This window comes from Furipterus horrens, unplaced genomic scaffold (assembly GCF_987537825.1).
Source record: "Furipterus horrens unplaced genomic scaffold, mFurHor1.1.pri manual_scaffold_6, whole genome shotgun sequence".
Lineage (NCBI taxonomy): Eukaryota > Metazoa > Chordata > Mammalia > Chiroptera > Furipteridae > Furipterus > Furipterus horrens.
The window spans coordinates 69,425,339-69,442,145 of record NW_028327176.1 but is presented as its reverse complement, the minus strand read 5'-3'; the positions used below and the strand labels follow the sequence as shown (position 1 = coordinate 69,442,145).

Below are 16,807 nucleotides of genomic sequence, written 5' to 3'. Positions count from 1 at the left end.
GGCAGCGCCAGTCTGGCCAAGGGCATCACAGGAGTGACAATGTGCAGACACTGGACCCGTAGTGTCACCAACCAGGTGTGGCCTCCGGACGCGGCGGGTTCCAGATGCGTTTGAAGTGCGGCTTCAGGCGCGGCCCGCTTGGTAAATCGGCTCCGCGGAAGGAAGCAGGAAGCACCTTGGACGTGGCCTCTAGAACCCCGCAGGCGAACCCCGCATTCATCCAGCTGCTGGACTAGACATGCCAGGCGCGAGGTAATCAGCTGTCCGTGGGGGCGTGGTCTCCGGCGCTCAAGCGGCCGAGGGGCTGCGCCGCCGGGATTCCCCCTGGATTAGTCGGTCGGGCCTGTAGGAGCGCGTCACCGATGGGCGGACCTCTGGGCTGGCGCGCGCGCGCGGAGAGTCACGTGGGCCGCCCGCCGCTATAAGGTGCCGCGGCTGCGGGTGCCATCGGGGTGATGGCTGCCGGCGTACGCTGCTGGTGTTTCCTCCTGGGCCGCTGAGCCTGTGCTGCTTCGCAGAGGTCCCAACCCCTCCTGTCGGGTTCTCGCCACCTGGACCTCCCTGTCCCCGCTCGGCCCTGATCTCTTGTGGTGAGTGGGGCGCCGCGGTGACGGCACTTTCTCTGCGGGCGGGCGGGGTTCCGGCCTCGTGCTGTATCCCCCACCCCGACCGCGGCCTTTTTGGCGGTCCCAGCGCGCGGGAGCGGGAACGGCCTGTTCCAGTGCCCGCGGGGGGCGCGTGGGCGGGCGCGGGGAGGGGCGCGCCACGTGCTGGCGGAGAGTCCTGCCGGGGGCGGTGGACAGCGGGGCATGGGCGTGCGCCAGCGTGTTTCCGTGTGCCCCCAGGATGATCCCACGTCCCCGCGCGTCCCCGCTATGGCCTTCCGCGCCGCGCCGCTAGTTCCCCGGAGCCCGAGGCGACCTGGACCGCAGATGCCCGCGCGCGGCGTATAGCAGTGACCGGCCCGGTGTCTGCAGCAGTTTACAGTATTTAATTTTATGTAATATATATTATTTATTAGAGCGTCAGTGATACCTCATACTCATTCTGTTTACACGCCTGAAAGCCGCGCAGTAGTTCTTGTTAGTTAAGGCCATTGCTCTGGGGATGGCGACCACCGCGACCACGCTGGTGGCCAGCACTGTGGCCGCGGGCCCGCCGGTGGACTCCTTGCGGATGCTGGTCCTGGGCTTCATCATCGCCTTCGTGCTGGCCTTCTCCGTGGGCGCCAATGACGTAGCGAATTCGTTCGGCACGGCTGTGGGCTCGGGGGTGGTGACCCTGAAGCAAGCCTGCATCCTGGCTAGCATCTTTGAGACGGTGGGCTCTGTCCTGCTGGGAGCCAAAGTAAGCGAGACCATCAGGAAGGGCCTGATCGATGTAGAGATGTACAACTCGAGCCAGGAGCTGCTGATGGCCGGCTCAGTCAGTGCCATGTTCGGTAAGTTCTGCGGCAGGTTGTCCTCTCCGTGTTGAGTGAGCAAGTGCCTGTCCTGTACTGTTCACGTGAGAATGCACTGCATAGATAATGGAATTTTGTCATTTACTAAATAAAACTTGACCATTTCAGGTTCTGCTGTGTGGCAACTAGTGGCCTCGTTTTTGAAGCTTCCCATTTCTGGAACCCATTGTATTGTTGGTGCGACCATTGGTTTCTCCCTTGTGGCAAAAGGGCAGGAGGGTGTCAAGTGGTCTGAACTGGTAAAAATTGGTAGGTTTAATTCAGAATGGCTTTTTAATTTTTATTCTTGGTATGTTCCATGATATTATGTATGGGAGTATATTACATAAAAGGGAGGGACATGCTAAAGTTCTGAGAACAATACTAAAAGGTGAAAGTGTGTTTTGGTTTCTAGTTTTCATTAGTTGACATTTGTTCTAAATGTGTTCTATTGCAGTGATGTCTTGGTTTATTTCTCCGCTGCTTTCTGGTATTATGTCTGGAGTTTTATTCTTCCTTGTTCGGGCATTCATCCTCCGTAAGGTAATTCCCCCTCCCCCCCAACCTTATGATCTCTTTAATGGGTCACACTCAGTGGTATTCAAACCTATAGTGTTCTTGCAAATGTGGTTGATGTGTGGGTATATGGCTTTGGAAAGTTGAAAAATTCTTTATGTTCTGAATACCTTTTATATGTTGCTACGTTCTTTGAAAGAAGCAAGCTTTCTGTACCCAAGAGGACATTCCGGAGGGAGAATTGAATGAGTGTTGTGGTGTGCCAAGGAATAGGAGAGACTGGGAGTGGAAAATTAGGGAAATGTATTTAGGGTTGCTTTGTCTAACTGTATGTAGGTTATGGCTTTAAAGGATACTTTAAAAAAGTATTTATTTTTAGAGAGGAGGAAGGGAAAGAGAGAGAAACATCAATGTGAGGTTGGTTGTCTCTTGTGCGCCCCCAACTGGGGACCTGGCTCACAATCCAGGCATGTGCCCTGACTGGGAATCAAACCAGCGACCCTTTGTTTCACAGGCTGGCGCTCAATCCACTGAACTCGATCCACTGAGCCACACCAGCCAGGGCTAAAGGATACTTTTTTAAAATTTAATTTATGGGGGTGACATTGGTTAGTAAGATCATGTAGGTTTCATGTGTACATGTCTATGATATTAGATCTGTATATTGTACTGTGTGCCCACCACCTGAAGTCAAACCATCTTCCATCACCATATATTAGGCCCCCTCTACCCCTATCCCCCCCTTCCCTCTGGCAACCATGACATTGCTGTTTGTGTCTATGAATTTCAGTTTTATATCCCATATATGAGTGAAGCAGATTACTGCTTTAAACCACCCTCATACAGACCATTTTGAATCGTAAGCTTGGGGTCCAACAAGTCACAGTGTTCCCTTTGGCTTTTTCCTGGCACCACTTAAATGGAGTAGTGTGGGTCTACATAGTTAACTTCAGTAGAGCTGATTATTATAATCAGTTTATAAGCTTCTAGGTGGGGAGTCTACTTCTCATGGTGACTAGACTAATTTCTCAGAATAGGTAAAAAGAACCAGTAAAGGTAGGTTTTGTTTTGTTTTTCTTGGCCGGAAAAAAATTCAGACAGCCATTTAATTTCCTGTCCTCTTGAAAATCCCTTTTCAGGGACCCGATAGCATTTCTTTTATCAAGAAGTCTGATGCTAGCTCTGAAGTGGGCAAATAAGGGATGCTGTCATTGGACTGAGTTACAGCAAGAATAAATGCATTTTTCTAAGGAGACAAAGTTGTCCTTTTTCTGAGGTGAATAGCTCTTAACTGTCCATTGTAAGTTCATAAAAAATGCTTCTAAACTGTAGAAATCTGAGTGAAGGGAGATAGGTAAGTAGCTTAATCCCCAGGGATAAGAATATGTTTAGACCTGCTTGTTTGGTCCAGTTCTGGGCTTCTCTAGGGAAGGATTTATACTTCTTCTCTATAGAAACTGTGACTGGTAAAGTGATTCCTGATCATTCTTTTCCATGGCATGAGTCTGGCAGAATATAGCAGTTTAGTACTTTGAAAACTTGAAACATTTGTAGCCCAGAATAATTGGAGAGGAAACGGTTCACTGATATTTACTGACTCAGGATTTGGTATTGTTTATATAGCAAGCTGATATGACTACAGTACACCTACTCTTCCACTTCCCACAGTTGTCTCATTTGACAATGTGATGCTTAAAATGGAAGCTTACCACTATCCCAGACCAGACGTTTTAGTATTCTTCTAGAGTCACACAGCTTCACCCCAGAAAACCAGGAGAATTGATAGGGATTCTTGTTTATATAAAAGTTTTACATTGGGTCTCTGTTGATTGATTACTGGGAAGCAGATGCATTTGATTCTGGAGGGGTTTTGTGGGTCACAAGACAAAAAAAAAAAAAAACCTGTCATCTTCCTGGGGAATGGAGGTGCTCTGAGGTACAGAGAGAGATTTTGAGGTGCCCAGACCTCTTGTTTGAGGGAATGCTTGCCAGATATTTAGTTACTGAGAGCTTCAGTTAGATATATTAACTTCTTAACTCTGTCCTTGTTTGGGTATGAGGGTAGACATGATCAAGAAAGAATGAAATAGTGTTTATAGAGTTTAAAACAACATTGACTTTGAGGATCTTCCTTGCCTTTAACACTGTCCATCCTCCTGCCCTGGAGTGCTCGTTTTTGCACATACACTCTGTGTCCAATCTATCAATAACATGAGTTTTCAGGCAATGAGTGTGAACACTTCTGGTAAGTTAGGTTTTAAATCTCAAGAAAACATCCTTAGACAAGTAACTTTTGAGGGTCCTGGCTGTTAAAATCTTCCAACCTAAGTTTTTGTTTTGGAAATTGTCATTGAAATTGCTTTTTTAAAAGTTACTGTTCTCTGTATGTCTGTTTAAGGGTGCTGAAAAAATGGAATGGAGGTGAGATACTTCTCCAAGGACTGGGGCAATAAACAGGAATAGGGGAAGGGGAAGTTTTCCTGTTGAGTATTTAAATTCTAGTCGAAGAAAATGGGTCGTTCAGGAGAATACTTCTATTGGGAATCACATTCACATTGAATATATCTAGGACATCATTTTTATTTAAAAAAAAAGATTAAAAAATATTTATTATTTGTTAAAAAAGATTTTTATTTATTTTTAGAGAGAGAGGGGAAGGGAGGGAGAAAGGGAGAAAAACATTGTTGTGTGCGATTGGTTGCCTCTCGTGTGCCCCTGACCAGGGACCTGGCCCAGGCATTGTCCTGACTGGGAATCAAACCGGCGACCTTTAGGTTCTCAATCCACTGAACCACACCAGCCAGGGCTCTAGGACGTCATTTCAACCTCAGAGGAACCTCTTTAGACAAAACTTATTGGAGCATTCAACATGTAAAATATAAACTGTTCTGGTTAAAAATTGGGAGTTATGAAGACCCCTTTCCGATTCCACATAAATGGAGGATGAGACACATTATTTCCAGGTAGTTTTAAGGCCAGGGTATAAGGGGGATAAGTGGTAATAGAAAAATACAATGAAAATAAATTCTAAAGAAGTCTTAGGGAGTGTTAGATGGGTCATAGGATAATATTTTATAAAATTGTTAGGTCTGGTTACTTCTTGGGAATGACTGAGGAGTCTGGAGTTAAAGGAAGAGCTAGATTGCTCAGATTTTTCCTTTTTCCTAGACTCTTAATGAACCTTGACTTTTTAAAACCATGAGCTTGTCATTTCCTAATAAATTATTATTATAGGAGTCCCTCGCTATATCATGCTTCACTTATTGTGGCCTCAATGTATTGCGGGATTTTAAAAAATATTATATTTAATTATTTATCGCGGGATTTTGCGGTAATGTATACATATGTTGTTAAAGTTACGGAGGTTTAAGAGTAGAATAAATGTAAGGTTCCTACTTCGCAGGGGAGTCTGCAACGTAATACCCGCGATAAGTGAGGAAATACTGTAGTGTCATTCATTCCCTTTCCCATCCCCAGGTAATTTATTACTGGTTATCTTGGAATAAGTAATTGGACAATACAAAAAATAAATACATGGGCTACTTCCTCTTTGACTAACCAGTTACAATTTGATTTGATACCAAAATACCGAATGTTATTTGAAAATCTGTTAAGAGAAGTCCCTACTTAAGTTTATAGAACCCTAATGGATTTTGACTAGGGAAGGGGTTTTAAGTTCCTTGGAGAGTTTTCTTAGAACCATGGATAGTTCTTAAAAGAAAAATGTATATACACCTCAGGTTCATAACCTATCGCCTGCCCTTGGGGTGTGACCCACATTGTTGCATTGCTCAGGGATGCTTAACAGTGCCTAGGTTGTATAGGTTATTTATTTTTTTTCATTTTGGCTATTTGTAGACAGAGGGTCTAAAACTTAAGAGTGCTTTTCAGTGACGGCCCATCTACTGACTTCGAGTGGCACCTTTACTTTTTCTTGTTTTGTTTATCTTAAGCCACTGCCTCCTTCTTCCCAGTGTATTGGTTAATTTTGCTAGAAGCTTTAGGATCACTTTTGGGTCTTTCCCTCTCTCTCTTCCTCCCCAAGATTTTCCATTGGATTGTGATCAAGGTGGTAGTAAACCTTTAGGCTAACATTTTTATAGTTTAGTCTTTCCATGTGTTCAGATCCATGCTCTTCATTCTTTAAGTGTTTGACTTCAGTGTTTTCCTGTAGAATTAATATACATTTGTTGTAAGTGGAACTCTTCTTGTCTCTAGTCACACTGGCCTCTTTGCTGCTCCTTAAACATTTCAAGTTTTTGCCTCAGGACCTTTGTACTTGCTGACATTAATTTCTGGAATGTTCTGTCCCCCCCCTCCACCCCCCTGGTGTATACATGCTTGTTGCTCCCATCTCCCCTTCTTTTGTCACTCCTTCTGCTTTTGTCACTGCCCCCTTACCTTTCTTTATTTTTCTTTATAGCATTAGTACTTTATATTATCCCGTGCTAAAATGTAAACGTTAGTTCTTTGAGAACAAGAACTTTGTCTTATTTACTTCTCTATTTCAATACCCAGAATAGTGCTTGGAACAGTCTGTTGAATGATGGGTAATCTAGTGCATGATTGGTTTTTATTTTAGCACTTTGGTAAATTGTTTAACAATGGTGTGTTTATCAGATGTCTAGTAAGATGGTTGTTAATAGATAAATTATACTGCATACTGAATTTTTAAGAAAAGTGAGAAATGGTCTAACATCTTGTGGTTTGCTTCTTGACATCTCTTACAAATCCCTAGTACACCTCCAGATGTGTGTTCAGATTTACATCTGGACAACAGGTATCTTAGAACCCTGAACGTTGAAACCAATTTTTTGGAACATTGCCTGCCAGTCACTGGTATAGGTAGCTTGTTAAAAACCACACACAAGAAAAAAACAACAAACCAGACAAAAACAAAACAAAACAAAAAAAAACACATTCACAAAAAACATAAACTATATTCAGGTAGCTATAGATCAGCTTTGATGACCAGAACTTCCAGGAGCAGATGTGAGGAAAAGCCCAACTGGCCTTGGGAACTAGTGTGAAGAAATGGTTATTGGCACTGGAATCTCTAATCCTGCCCCTTTACAAGGCTCTGTAGACATGGTCTAATTTTCACAACTTTTTAAGGTATTGATCTTAATGTTATTTTACAGGCAGATCCAGTTCCTAATGGTTTGCGAGCTTTGCCAGTTTTCTATGCTTGCACTGTTGGAATAAACCTGTTTTCCATCATGTATACTGGAGCACCTTGTAAGTACATATCAAAATATTTAGATGTAAATTTAAAGTTGTTTATAAAACTTGCATTAAATGCCCAATTTACCCCTTTTTGCTTTACAGGGCTGAAATCTCCTAGAAGGTGGCTGGCCTGCACCCATTTCAGAAGGCTGCAGGCTAGTGTATGCTGAGTTAACCTAGATAGTTTTTCAACCAAAGAAACCTGCTCAGATTCTAAATCACTACAGACCTTTACTCTTTAGTCTTCACAGGACCCAAGATAATATGATCTTCTCTTTCCCTTTCTCCTATCTATGCTAAAAATACCGACATTGGTACTGGCCTTAACTGCTGACTGCTGAAGAGTCCTTAGTTTTATTTAATCTCCAAAAATCAGCTATTTAGCACTGGTGTGCTGGATATTCTCATTTTTCTCTTCCAAATGGAGCTACTTCTGTTTCTAAGTACTAAATTTACTCCCCCGAACCTGCTTGAATGAGAAGAGTTGGGATGTTTAACACCTGGTCTAAGTGCACGTGGATGAAGAATTCATGCAGCTAAGAGGAAGAGTAATTTGTGAGAATGTAAAGATTGAAATATTGATTCTTTTGGGGGGGGGTTAAGGCAATTTATAGATTAGATTATGATACATGTTTAATTTAGCAACTGAAAAAGGTTGACAACTTGTAACTTGTCCAGCAGGGTGTACCTGTGTTGATCAGCTCAGTTGTGCTATTTAGTTTCATTTAGTGTGAGGATCTTTGACTGTTGTCAGTGCTCTTTGACTGATGCCCTGGAAGAAATACATGTATGTTGTTGCCTGGGACGCACGTGCATATAGCGAGAAAGAAGGGGAAAAGGAACTGGAATAGTATCTGGAAGCTATGTGATTTTACTGTGTGCTGTGCACTCATATTTTCAAGTAATTCTTTTCAGTTTTTTTGTTTGTTTAGTACTTGTTGTGGCCCACTAAATTGATTTCACTTCTGATGGATTACCTCACTGAAGTAATATCACTATTCAGAAATGGAGTTAGCTAAGTATTTTTAACTTTTGTCTTTATATTCTTTATAATAATCTTTCTTAGGGCACACCAGCCTCCTTACCAAATAGTGCAGGCAAAGAAAAGCTTGCATGCAGCATTTCCATTCTCTCTTAAATTGGGTTCTTCATGCTAAACTAAGAAGTCTCCCGAGAGGTCGTAAGCCCTGGTGTTTATGTAGTGGCAGCCAAAGCTCATAGTTTAGTGAAATTAGAAACTACACTTAATATCATTTTTGAAAAGGGAACTTGGATATTTTTGTTCCAACCTTTGTGGATTATTTACTATAAAAAAAGTTCATTTCCCCTTTTGACTTGGAACATGGGGAATTTTAAATCGTGGTGGAAATTGAATTTCATGTGTATTTTAGTTTGTTTGACTTAACTATGTGATCAAGCTTGATAGCAGGAATTAAAATGAAAATATTTATAGTTACTATAAAACTTGCATTTTGAAGAGTCCTCAATTTATATGATTTTTAACCAGTAATCATTTTGGGGGTGCCAGAGGATTTCTATTTTTATAAGTAATTCAATTCCTAATAGGCATAAGAAACTAGAACAACCATAGTAACTAAGCACTTGGATAAACTAGAAATCGTAACATCTTTTAGGCTTAAATAAGATTCTATGATGTTTTGCTTCTGCTATTAATAATACACTTGGATCCTCTTGGCATTTCAATGATAAACAGATGGTGACTAATATTAACGATTCTTGAGCCTTATGAAAAGTAGACAAGTTTCTAAGATATGGCTTGTGAGTGGAACTGCCACTAAACTTATTTTTGTGAAAGATAACCTTTTGAACTATTCTAATCTTTTGATAGATAATATCCCTGTGTTCTGTATTTTAGTTTGATAATGAGTCTAAAAGATAATCTTGTTAAAAGATTTTGCTGGAGGCTAGAACAATGGCTGTGATAACTCCACAGAGAATTGCATTAGTATGACAGATGTGACTATGGACACCTTTCCTATGCAATATGCACAACCACCGTCTGGAGGCTGTGGAGTGGGGTGGTTCCATATTTTGCATAACTAGTTGTAGATTCTCAAGAGTATAGTAATTCCCACTATTATCTAAAGCAAAGAAAGAAAAAAAGCTAGTTTGGGAAGGAGCTTGGGAGATGTCAGTCTAGCAGGTGTTTTAAAGTGGGCCAGACTAGTGTGGGTTTCAGGTGACAATTGGATTTTCCTCCCGTCTGTATAGCCATGAGCTCAGTAGATCCTGTGGACCTGAGGCTGGCAGCTGCTGTAAGGGTGTTGGGCTGGAGTGGGGACCCTGAGTCCCTATAGGGGGTTTTACACATTGTTGCAAGGGCTAGCCCTGGGGTTTTCAAGATGCACCATTTTATTTCCTAGTGCTGGGCTTTGACAAACTTCCTCTGTGGGGCACCATCCTCATCTCGGTGGGATGTGCAGTTCTCTGTGCCCTTATCGTCTGGTTCTTTGTATGTCCCAGGATGAAGAGGAAAATCGAACGTAAGTAACACAGCATAGTGGAAAATTTAACTTGTAATGTTGTTGTGCTTATTTTTGTTTGGCCATCTATAAAAATCCACTGTTTAGATAGATGGTCAAAGTCAGAAATTTTAAATGAATATTTGAGGATATGGGTTTATCGTCCGAAGTGTATTCTTACTGACTTAAAATGACAGGAGACTGGTCAGAAGCAATGTTGTACTTATGCTTTGGACAAAAGCTGGGCATTCAGTCTGTTATTTTACTGTACCTTTACCATTTGCTGTGGTAGACAAATACAGACTTTGTAGCCTATATTAAGTGAGAATACTTAAGGACACTTAAGGGTACCTTAATGAAAAATGGTACAAAAATGCTTTCTTAGAGGACGTTATTACCCTAATTACTTCTGTGTGTAACTTCAGATTTAGACATGCAAAGCTATGGCTAATGTATATATCTGAATTTATAATTGTCAGAATTGTAGCACAAATTATAGAGGTGAACATTTTCAGGCGTCATTTAGGCAGGCCATTACTACACATAGTATTGTAGTATAAGTAGACACTAAATAAATTTTGGTTAGTGTCAGTCTTAAATCTTGTATTCTTTCCTTACTGGTGGAGTTCTCTTAATATAATCTTTCTCTGCCCTTTTCACTTGTAAATGCTCAATTAGCGGTTTAGTTTACTCTTTGGAAGGGAGGCAGCCTGGCTGCAGTGGCCTTGGGAACAGTGCTGTGTCATGCAGCTGCACTGAGGCGCCAGAGTGTGCACTAGGAGTGGGGCTCTTGGGCCTTGCTGACCTTGTTTCCCCTCAGTCTGGGAGAAGATGGTACAAGTCTCACTAATGTTATATATCCTAGTCTGTAGTGTGACTGTGATGCCTGAATGAGCATGTAAACGCACCAGGCGTTGGCACGATCAGCAGAGAATACTCCCACCTGGCTGGTTGTGGAGTTTAGAATCATAGGCATATCTCTGTTTTATAGAAGTGGAAATTAGCCTTCAGTTACCTGCACTGAGTGTGTTGTTTTGCTTGAACTCATGGAGGGAATTTTGGGGGAATTCCTTTTACAAAAACATGAACTAGATACAGTCCAAATTTTTAATTCTATACCAGGCCTGTCTGGAGTTATCTTTCACTACGGAACGGGCCAGCAGGGAGCTCAGCATGGTTTAAGTGTAAAGGGTTTGTAAAGAACAAGACATAAGACACTCTGGTCCTGTACACAGAGGCTTTGTAACCCCTGATACCTGGTGTCCTGCATTGCTGGTTTCCTCCCAAGAATAATGAAATATGGCAATTGCAAGAAGATTACTCCAGATTTGTACTGAAGTTTACATATGTTCATGTTTTGAGATGGACATTTTTGAGGTAGAGAAAGAGGAGATGCGGAACAAGTTGGTTTTATTCAAAACCAAACAAAACCCCTTTTTTTCTAGGAGAAATAAAGTCTAGTCCTTCAGAAAGTCCCTTAATGGAAAAAAATAATAGCTTGAAAGACCATGAAGAGGCAAAGTTATCTCTCGGTGACATTGAAACCAGGAGTCCCATTTCTGAGACAGGGCCTGCCACCTTGCCCCTGCGGGCTGTGGTGGAAGAGAGGACCGTCTCCTTCAAGCTAGGAGACTTGGAGGAAGCACTGGAGCGAGAGCGACTTCCCAGCGTGGACCTGAAAGAGGAAACCAGCCTGGACGGGGCCACAAACGGTGAGTGGAATTTCTTGGGGGGCAGAAGTAGTTTCGCTTTTCTGCTGGTGTGGAGGCTCACTGTTGGGTCCTGATGCTATTTTGTGTTGAATGTTACCTTTTGGTCTTGACCAGGTGCAGTCCAGCTGCCGAATGGGAACCTTGTTCAGTTCAGTCAGGCTGTCAGTAACCAGATCAACTCAAGTGGCCACTACCAGTATCACACGGTGCACAAGGACTCCGGCTTGTACAAGGAGCTGCTGCATAAGCTGCATCTCGCCAAGGTGGGCGACTGCATGGGAGACTCTGGCGACAAACCCTTGAGGCGCAACAACAGCTACACTTCCTATACCATGGCGATCTGTGGCATGCCTTTGGATTCATTCCGTGCCAAAGAAGGTGAGCAGAAAGGTGAGGAGATGGAGAAACTGACGTGGCCCAACACGGACAGCAAGAAGCGGATTCGAATGGACAGTTACACCAGCTACTGCAATGCTGTGTCTGACATCCACTCAGCCTCTGAGATGGACATGAGTGTCAAAGCAGAGATGGGTCTGGGTGACAGAAAAGGAAGCAGTAGCTCTCTTGAGGAATGGAACGACCAGGATAAACCAGAAGTGTCTCTCCTCTTCCAGTTCCTGCAGATCCTCACTGCCTGCTTTGGCTCATTTGCCCATGGTGGCAATGACGTCAGGTCAGTGAGTGAATTTTAGCATTGCTCATTATGTTTGATAATAAATTTTGAATTGTAAGATGAGAAAGTGGGGTGAGTTTGTAGGCCTTTGGCTTTAGTTCTGTGATTCGGAACCTGTTGTTGGAGCCCGTGGTTCTTCAGGCTGCCTGTGGGAGGCAGGCCCTGCAGGCGTGCCCCCCTCAGAGAAGCTCCTTCCCTTCTTTTCTGCATGTGGGTTTCTTCATTTCCTGTTAAGTGGACCTGTTTGCTAAATGAGCTTCTAGCCTTACTCAGGACGAGTAAGTTACTCAGCAAACTGGAGCTTGTCATTCCTGCGTGAAAAAGGTATCTCTGCCCTCGTTTTTCTTTCAGCAATGCCATTGGCCCTCTGGTTGCTCTGTATCTGGTTTATGACACCGGAGATGTCTCTTCAGAAGTAGCATCCCCGATATGGATTCTGCTGTATGGTGGTGTTGGGATCTGTATTGGCCTGTGGGTCTGGGGAAGGAGAGTTATCCAGACGATGGGCAAAGACTTGACTCCAATCACACCCTCCAGGTGAGCTGGACAAGTAGGTCTTGTTCTGACATATGTAGTGCTGTTTGGTATTGCTGCACGGGTCACTGGTGAAGTAACCCAGTCTGTACATGTTTTTTTTAAATTTTTATTTTATTTATTTATTTTTTATTTATTTGTTTTTAGAGAGAGGGGAAAGGAGAAAAAGAGGAAGAGAAACATCAATGTGTTGTTGCCTCTCACGTGCCCCCAATTGGGGACCTGGCGTGCAACCTAGGCATGTGCCCTGACTGGGAATCGAACCAGGAACACTTGGTTCGCAGGCTGGTGCTCAATCCACTGAGCCACAGCAGCCAGGGTGTACAAGTTCTTGATGTTCTCATTGTTGCTGTGAACTTTTTCTAGATTTTGCTTATTCTCTGCCCCTTAAATCTAATTTTTCTCAAATATTCAACTCCAGTGGTCTCACAACAGGAAATTTTCTGAGGAAGATAGGTGTGCTAAGAGTGAATTGCTGTATACACTCAGCCTTTGTTTTATTTGGGAGCCAAGAGTAATGTTTACCAAATTCTAGAAAATAAAGGGTGAATGTTATTAATGGGTTTCCAGAAAACCTTCAAACCTCAAATGTTAAAGAAGAAGGAGAAGAGAATTCCCATGGCCTGATCGAAAGTAGATTTTAAGAGTTCTAGCAAATGAAAGAGGTCCGTGGAGGCTTTGTCACTGAATGGGGCATAGCAGGATGGCATTAATTTTGAGGTAGTGTTAGTTTATCCAAAAACTAAAATTTCATTCTTGACACGTCATTGTTTTGTGTCCACAGTGGCTTCAGTATTGAACTGGCATCTGCCCTTACTGTGGTAATCGCTTCCAACATTGGCCTTCCCATCAGTACAACGCACTGTAAAGTAAGTGTAATGTCACATGCTGTGTCATTTGAGTAGTTCTTGTAATATGCAGGCTCTTTTTTTTTCTCCTTATACTTTAGGAAGTTTTGTGCAGTGGAGTCTTGAAGAGTGGCAAGTATAGGATATGTGTCAAGAATGTAAAGGCTTACATTTTAGTTTCTTATGTCTGTTACTCTTACTGAGGCAGATAATATGATACATATTCTCCCCAAATGATACAGAAGTCTTTGCATGTGGAGCCAGCAAGTCTGTGAGCCCTGCTGGACAGTTGAAGGGAAGTTTATTTAGAGCCTGTCAGGACTGAAGCACTAAGAAATGTATTGAGCCCTAAGGTTGCTTGGTGACCATATAGTAACTGCAGGGAAAGGAAGAAACATGTCCCTAAGAGGGGAGTTTAATTTGGCTCATCATAGAACCTGTGAGTCACCCTTTTCTTTCAGGTTTTCTTGCCAGAAGATGGGCTTTTAGGTCTAATATCAGCTTCCCTCTAGAATGATCTTTGGAAAACGTACAATTTAAAGTACCTTATAAAGCAGCTAATTATTACTAGTTCATTAAATTCCAGGAGCTCAGAAGGGAAAAAGGAAGTGTTTTTTTCCTATCACATTTTACCCCCGTTAACAAATTTAGTGGTTGGGTTTTTATGTTGCCTTCATCCTCCCACGAGTAATCTCCTTAACCTGTTACAAAGCAGCTTTCATGGGCTCGGTGTATCTAGTTCATCAGTCTGGGGTCTTGACTTACTGGAGATCGTGGGTCTCTTTACCAGACTACAATCAGCACTTAGTAACTAGTTCCCTTCCCTGTTTCTCTCCTAGGTGGGCTCTGTTGTGTCTGTTGGCTGGCTCCGATCCAAAAAGGCTGTTGACTGGCGACTTTTCCGCAACATTTTTATGGCCTGGTTTGTCACAGTCCCCATTTCTGGTGTAATCAGCGCTGCTATTATGGCAGTCTTCAAATATATCATCCTCTGACCCTGACCAGTGTGGCTCCATTGTTTGGGTGTTGTCCTGCAAAGTGAAAAGTTGCCAGTTTGATTTCTGGTCAGGGCATATCCCTAGGTTGCACATTTGGTCCCTATTTGGGGTGTGTGCAAGGGGTAACCGATCGATGTTTCTCACATCGAGGTTTCTCCCTCTCCCTTCCCCTCTCTCTAAAAAATAATTTAAAAAATAAATGTCATCCTCTGAGTGGGAAGCTATTTGAGATGAGAACCGTGTAATTGTTTGGGCCACCTTAGCATTCCTGCTCCTCTGAATGACTACAGTGTTACAGAAGACCCAGGACAATCTTTAAAATTTGGGAGCTGTGAGAAGTGTTACTTGTGCTGCAATTGCTTTTGTGCTAAATATGAATTGTCTCAAAATTAGCTATTTAAATAGCCATGTGTCCACTGGTTTCTATTGGCTGTGACTTCTGTACATATTTATCTACTTTTTGTACCCAGCTTCAATTCCATTATGTTTTAATGTCGTCTCTGAAGATAACTTGTGATTCTTTTTTTTTAAATGCCATTCAGAGCCATCTGACAGAGTGTGCTCTGCGTGGTGGTACCACCAGCTTCTGCCTCAACACACAAAGGAACTTAACAGCTAAAATGTATCTGACGCTTCCCTTGTAGTCTCTTAGACAAATAGTAATCTGCACTCTGCCCTCTTGGCAGTGGCAGGTTCTGCTGGCATTTGTGGAAACTTGTGAAGGGATGAGGTTCTTGGGCACAGTGAGACTTTAAATTAGTAACTTCTTTGCAACCAATTTACTGACTTACTGCTCTGAGGAAGTAGGAAGAAAAGCCTCTGGCAGTTGTGGTGATTTCTTTAAAGAGATTTCTGGCAGTGTGGGATGGATGAATGAAGTGGAGTGTGAACTTTGGTCATGTTAGATGGGACAGCCTTTCATGTTCATCTGTCTACCTCTTAACTGAATAAAAAAGCCTACAGTTTTTAGAAAATTTGTTCTTGTGGTTTTTGTTCATGTGTGAAGCATTGGGGCTCTTGATCAGTTGTCCTTATATACCATCGACAGGTGAGACCTACACCCAACTTCAAGTTCTTCACTCCTCCCTGTTACGGTTCCGGTGATCTCAGGATACATGACATCCTCCATGGGGATTATTGGGAATGTGACATTTTTTCCTTTAAAATTTTATTTAAAGAACAATTTTCCAATTATAGTTGACATTCAATATCATACTAGTTTCAGGTATATGCATTTTTTTCTTTAAATAGCATAGTCTAGTCATTCTCAGTTGGCACGTACAGATGTACTCACTTTAACATCCACAAGGTTTTCCTGTTTGAATGGACTGTTTTATGATTGTTTTTAGCTTTGCTGTTACAAAGAATGCTCCAATGTGTGTGTGTGCGCATGTGATGGCCTCAGCTTCATTTAAAAATCCTCAGTATTGGATTCTTCAGTCCTCACCATTATAAGTTTTACTCTTGGTCAGAATTCTTAATGGCAAGTGTTGCTTTGCATACTAGGCTGTTGGTTTCTGCTGCAAGAGCTAGTTTTGGGAAGATGTTTTTTGGCAGCCAGACTGTAACAAGGATAAGGTTCTGCCTGCCTTCCCTATGACTCAGGGATGAGACCACTGGTTGGGTACCCGCCAGGGAGTCCCTCAGTAAATGTTCCTCAGGCCCTGCACTAAGCTTTTATGCACATTTATTTCTTGAGACCTGCATGGGCTTCAACTTTCTTTTACAGATGATTAAAGAGGCCTGGAGAATGTCTTACAATATTTTTTAACAGGAAGTGGATGCTAGTTGGGAGTAGCCTTGTGGTTGTGTTTGAGGAAGGAGGCGGGGCTGTGATAAGAGAGGAACCTGGTTGCTCCGCCCTGAACTGAGGGTGTTGGAGGAGACTCTTGAGTTTTGGTACTGGCTTCCTCCTGGAGCAATATGACCTTACATGATCCTGTCTACCCTGTGATTAAATGGAGAATAGTGACCCTCAACATTTTCCCCCTGGCTCAGGAAAGGACAGCTGGGAAGATACTAGAACCAAGGATGTGAAGAGCACCTAGATCCTTGGGGAGGAGGAACCCCAAGAACAAAGAAACCAGAGGAAGTGTTTCCATATAGAGTTCTATCTGCCATGGCCAGGGATGCATGCTGGTGGGAATCCTCATCTATTTTGCTTGGGTACAGTTGTTGCCTTTTTATAACCAAAAAAGTTTATTTTTATTTTTAACGAAGGTTGTATGCGTGCATATTAAGGAGTCAGGTGATTCAACAAAGCTTGTAACAACAACCGGTCTGCCATTACCATTTTTGGCTCTCCTAAGGCACCCACTTTGAATCCTGGTTACTTCTGTATCTCAGTGACGTTTAGTTCCGTCTTCTCTTACATAC

At 42.7% G+C, this 16,807-nt stretch overlaps 1 protein-coding gene across 1 annotated transcript; it reads left to right on the top strand.

Annotated features, from left to right (window-relative positions):
* The first annotated feature begins 810 nt into the window (after nucleotides 1-810).
* Nucleotides 811-15,405, top strand: SLC20A1 (solute carrier family 20 member 1). Its single transcript, XM_090281726.1, has 10 exons — nucleotides 811-1,441; nucleotides 1,571-1,711; nucleotides 1,899-1,984; nucleotides 7,099-7,195; nucleotides 9,568-9,687; nucleotides 11,112-11,378; nucleotides 11,493-12,051; nucleotides 12,403-12,588; nucleotides 13,370-13,454; nucleotides 14,273-15,405. Exons 1-10 carry the CDS (start codon nucleotides 1,108-1,110, stop codon nucleotides 14,426-14,428), a joined length of 2,031 nt encoding a protein of 676 aa, XP_090137852.1. The 5' UTR covers nucleotides 811-1,107; the 3' UTR covers nucleotides 14,429-15,405.
* The last annotated feature ends 1,402 nt before the right edge of the window (nucleotides 15,406-16,807 follow it).

Coding starts and splice junctions, on each gene's coding strand:
- SLC20A1 (XM_090281726.1), top strand. CDS start 1,108: ATGGCGACCACCGCGACCACGCTGGTGGCCAGCACTGTGGCCGCGGGC. Junction 1,985..7,098: donor GGGCATTCATCCTCCGTAAG/GTAATTCCCCCT, acceptor GTTATTTTACAG/GCAGATCCAGTTCCTAATGG. Junction 11,379..11,492: donor CCTGGACGGGGCCACAAACG/GTGAGTGGAATT, acceptor GGTCTTGACCAG/GTGCAGTCCAGCTGCCGAAT.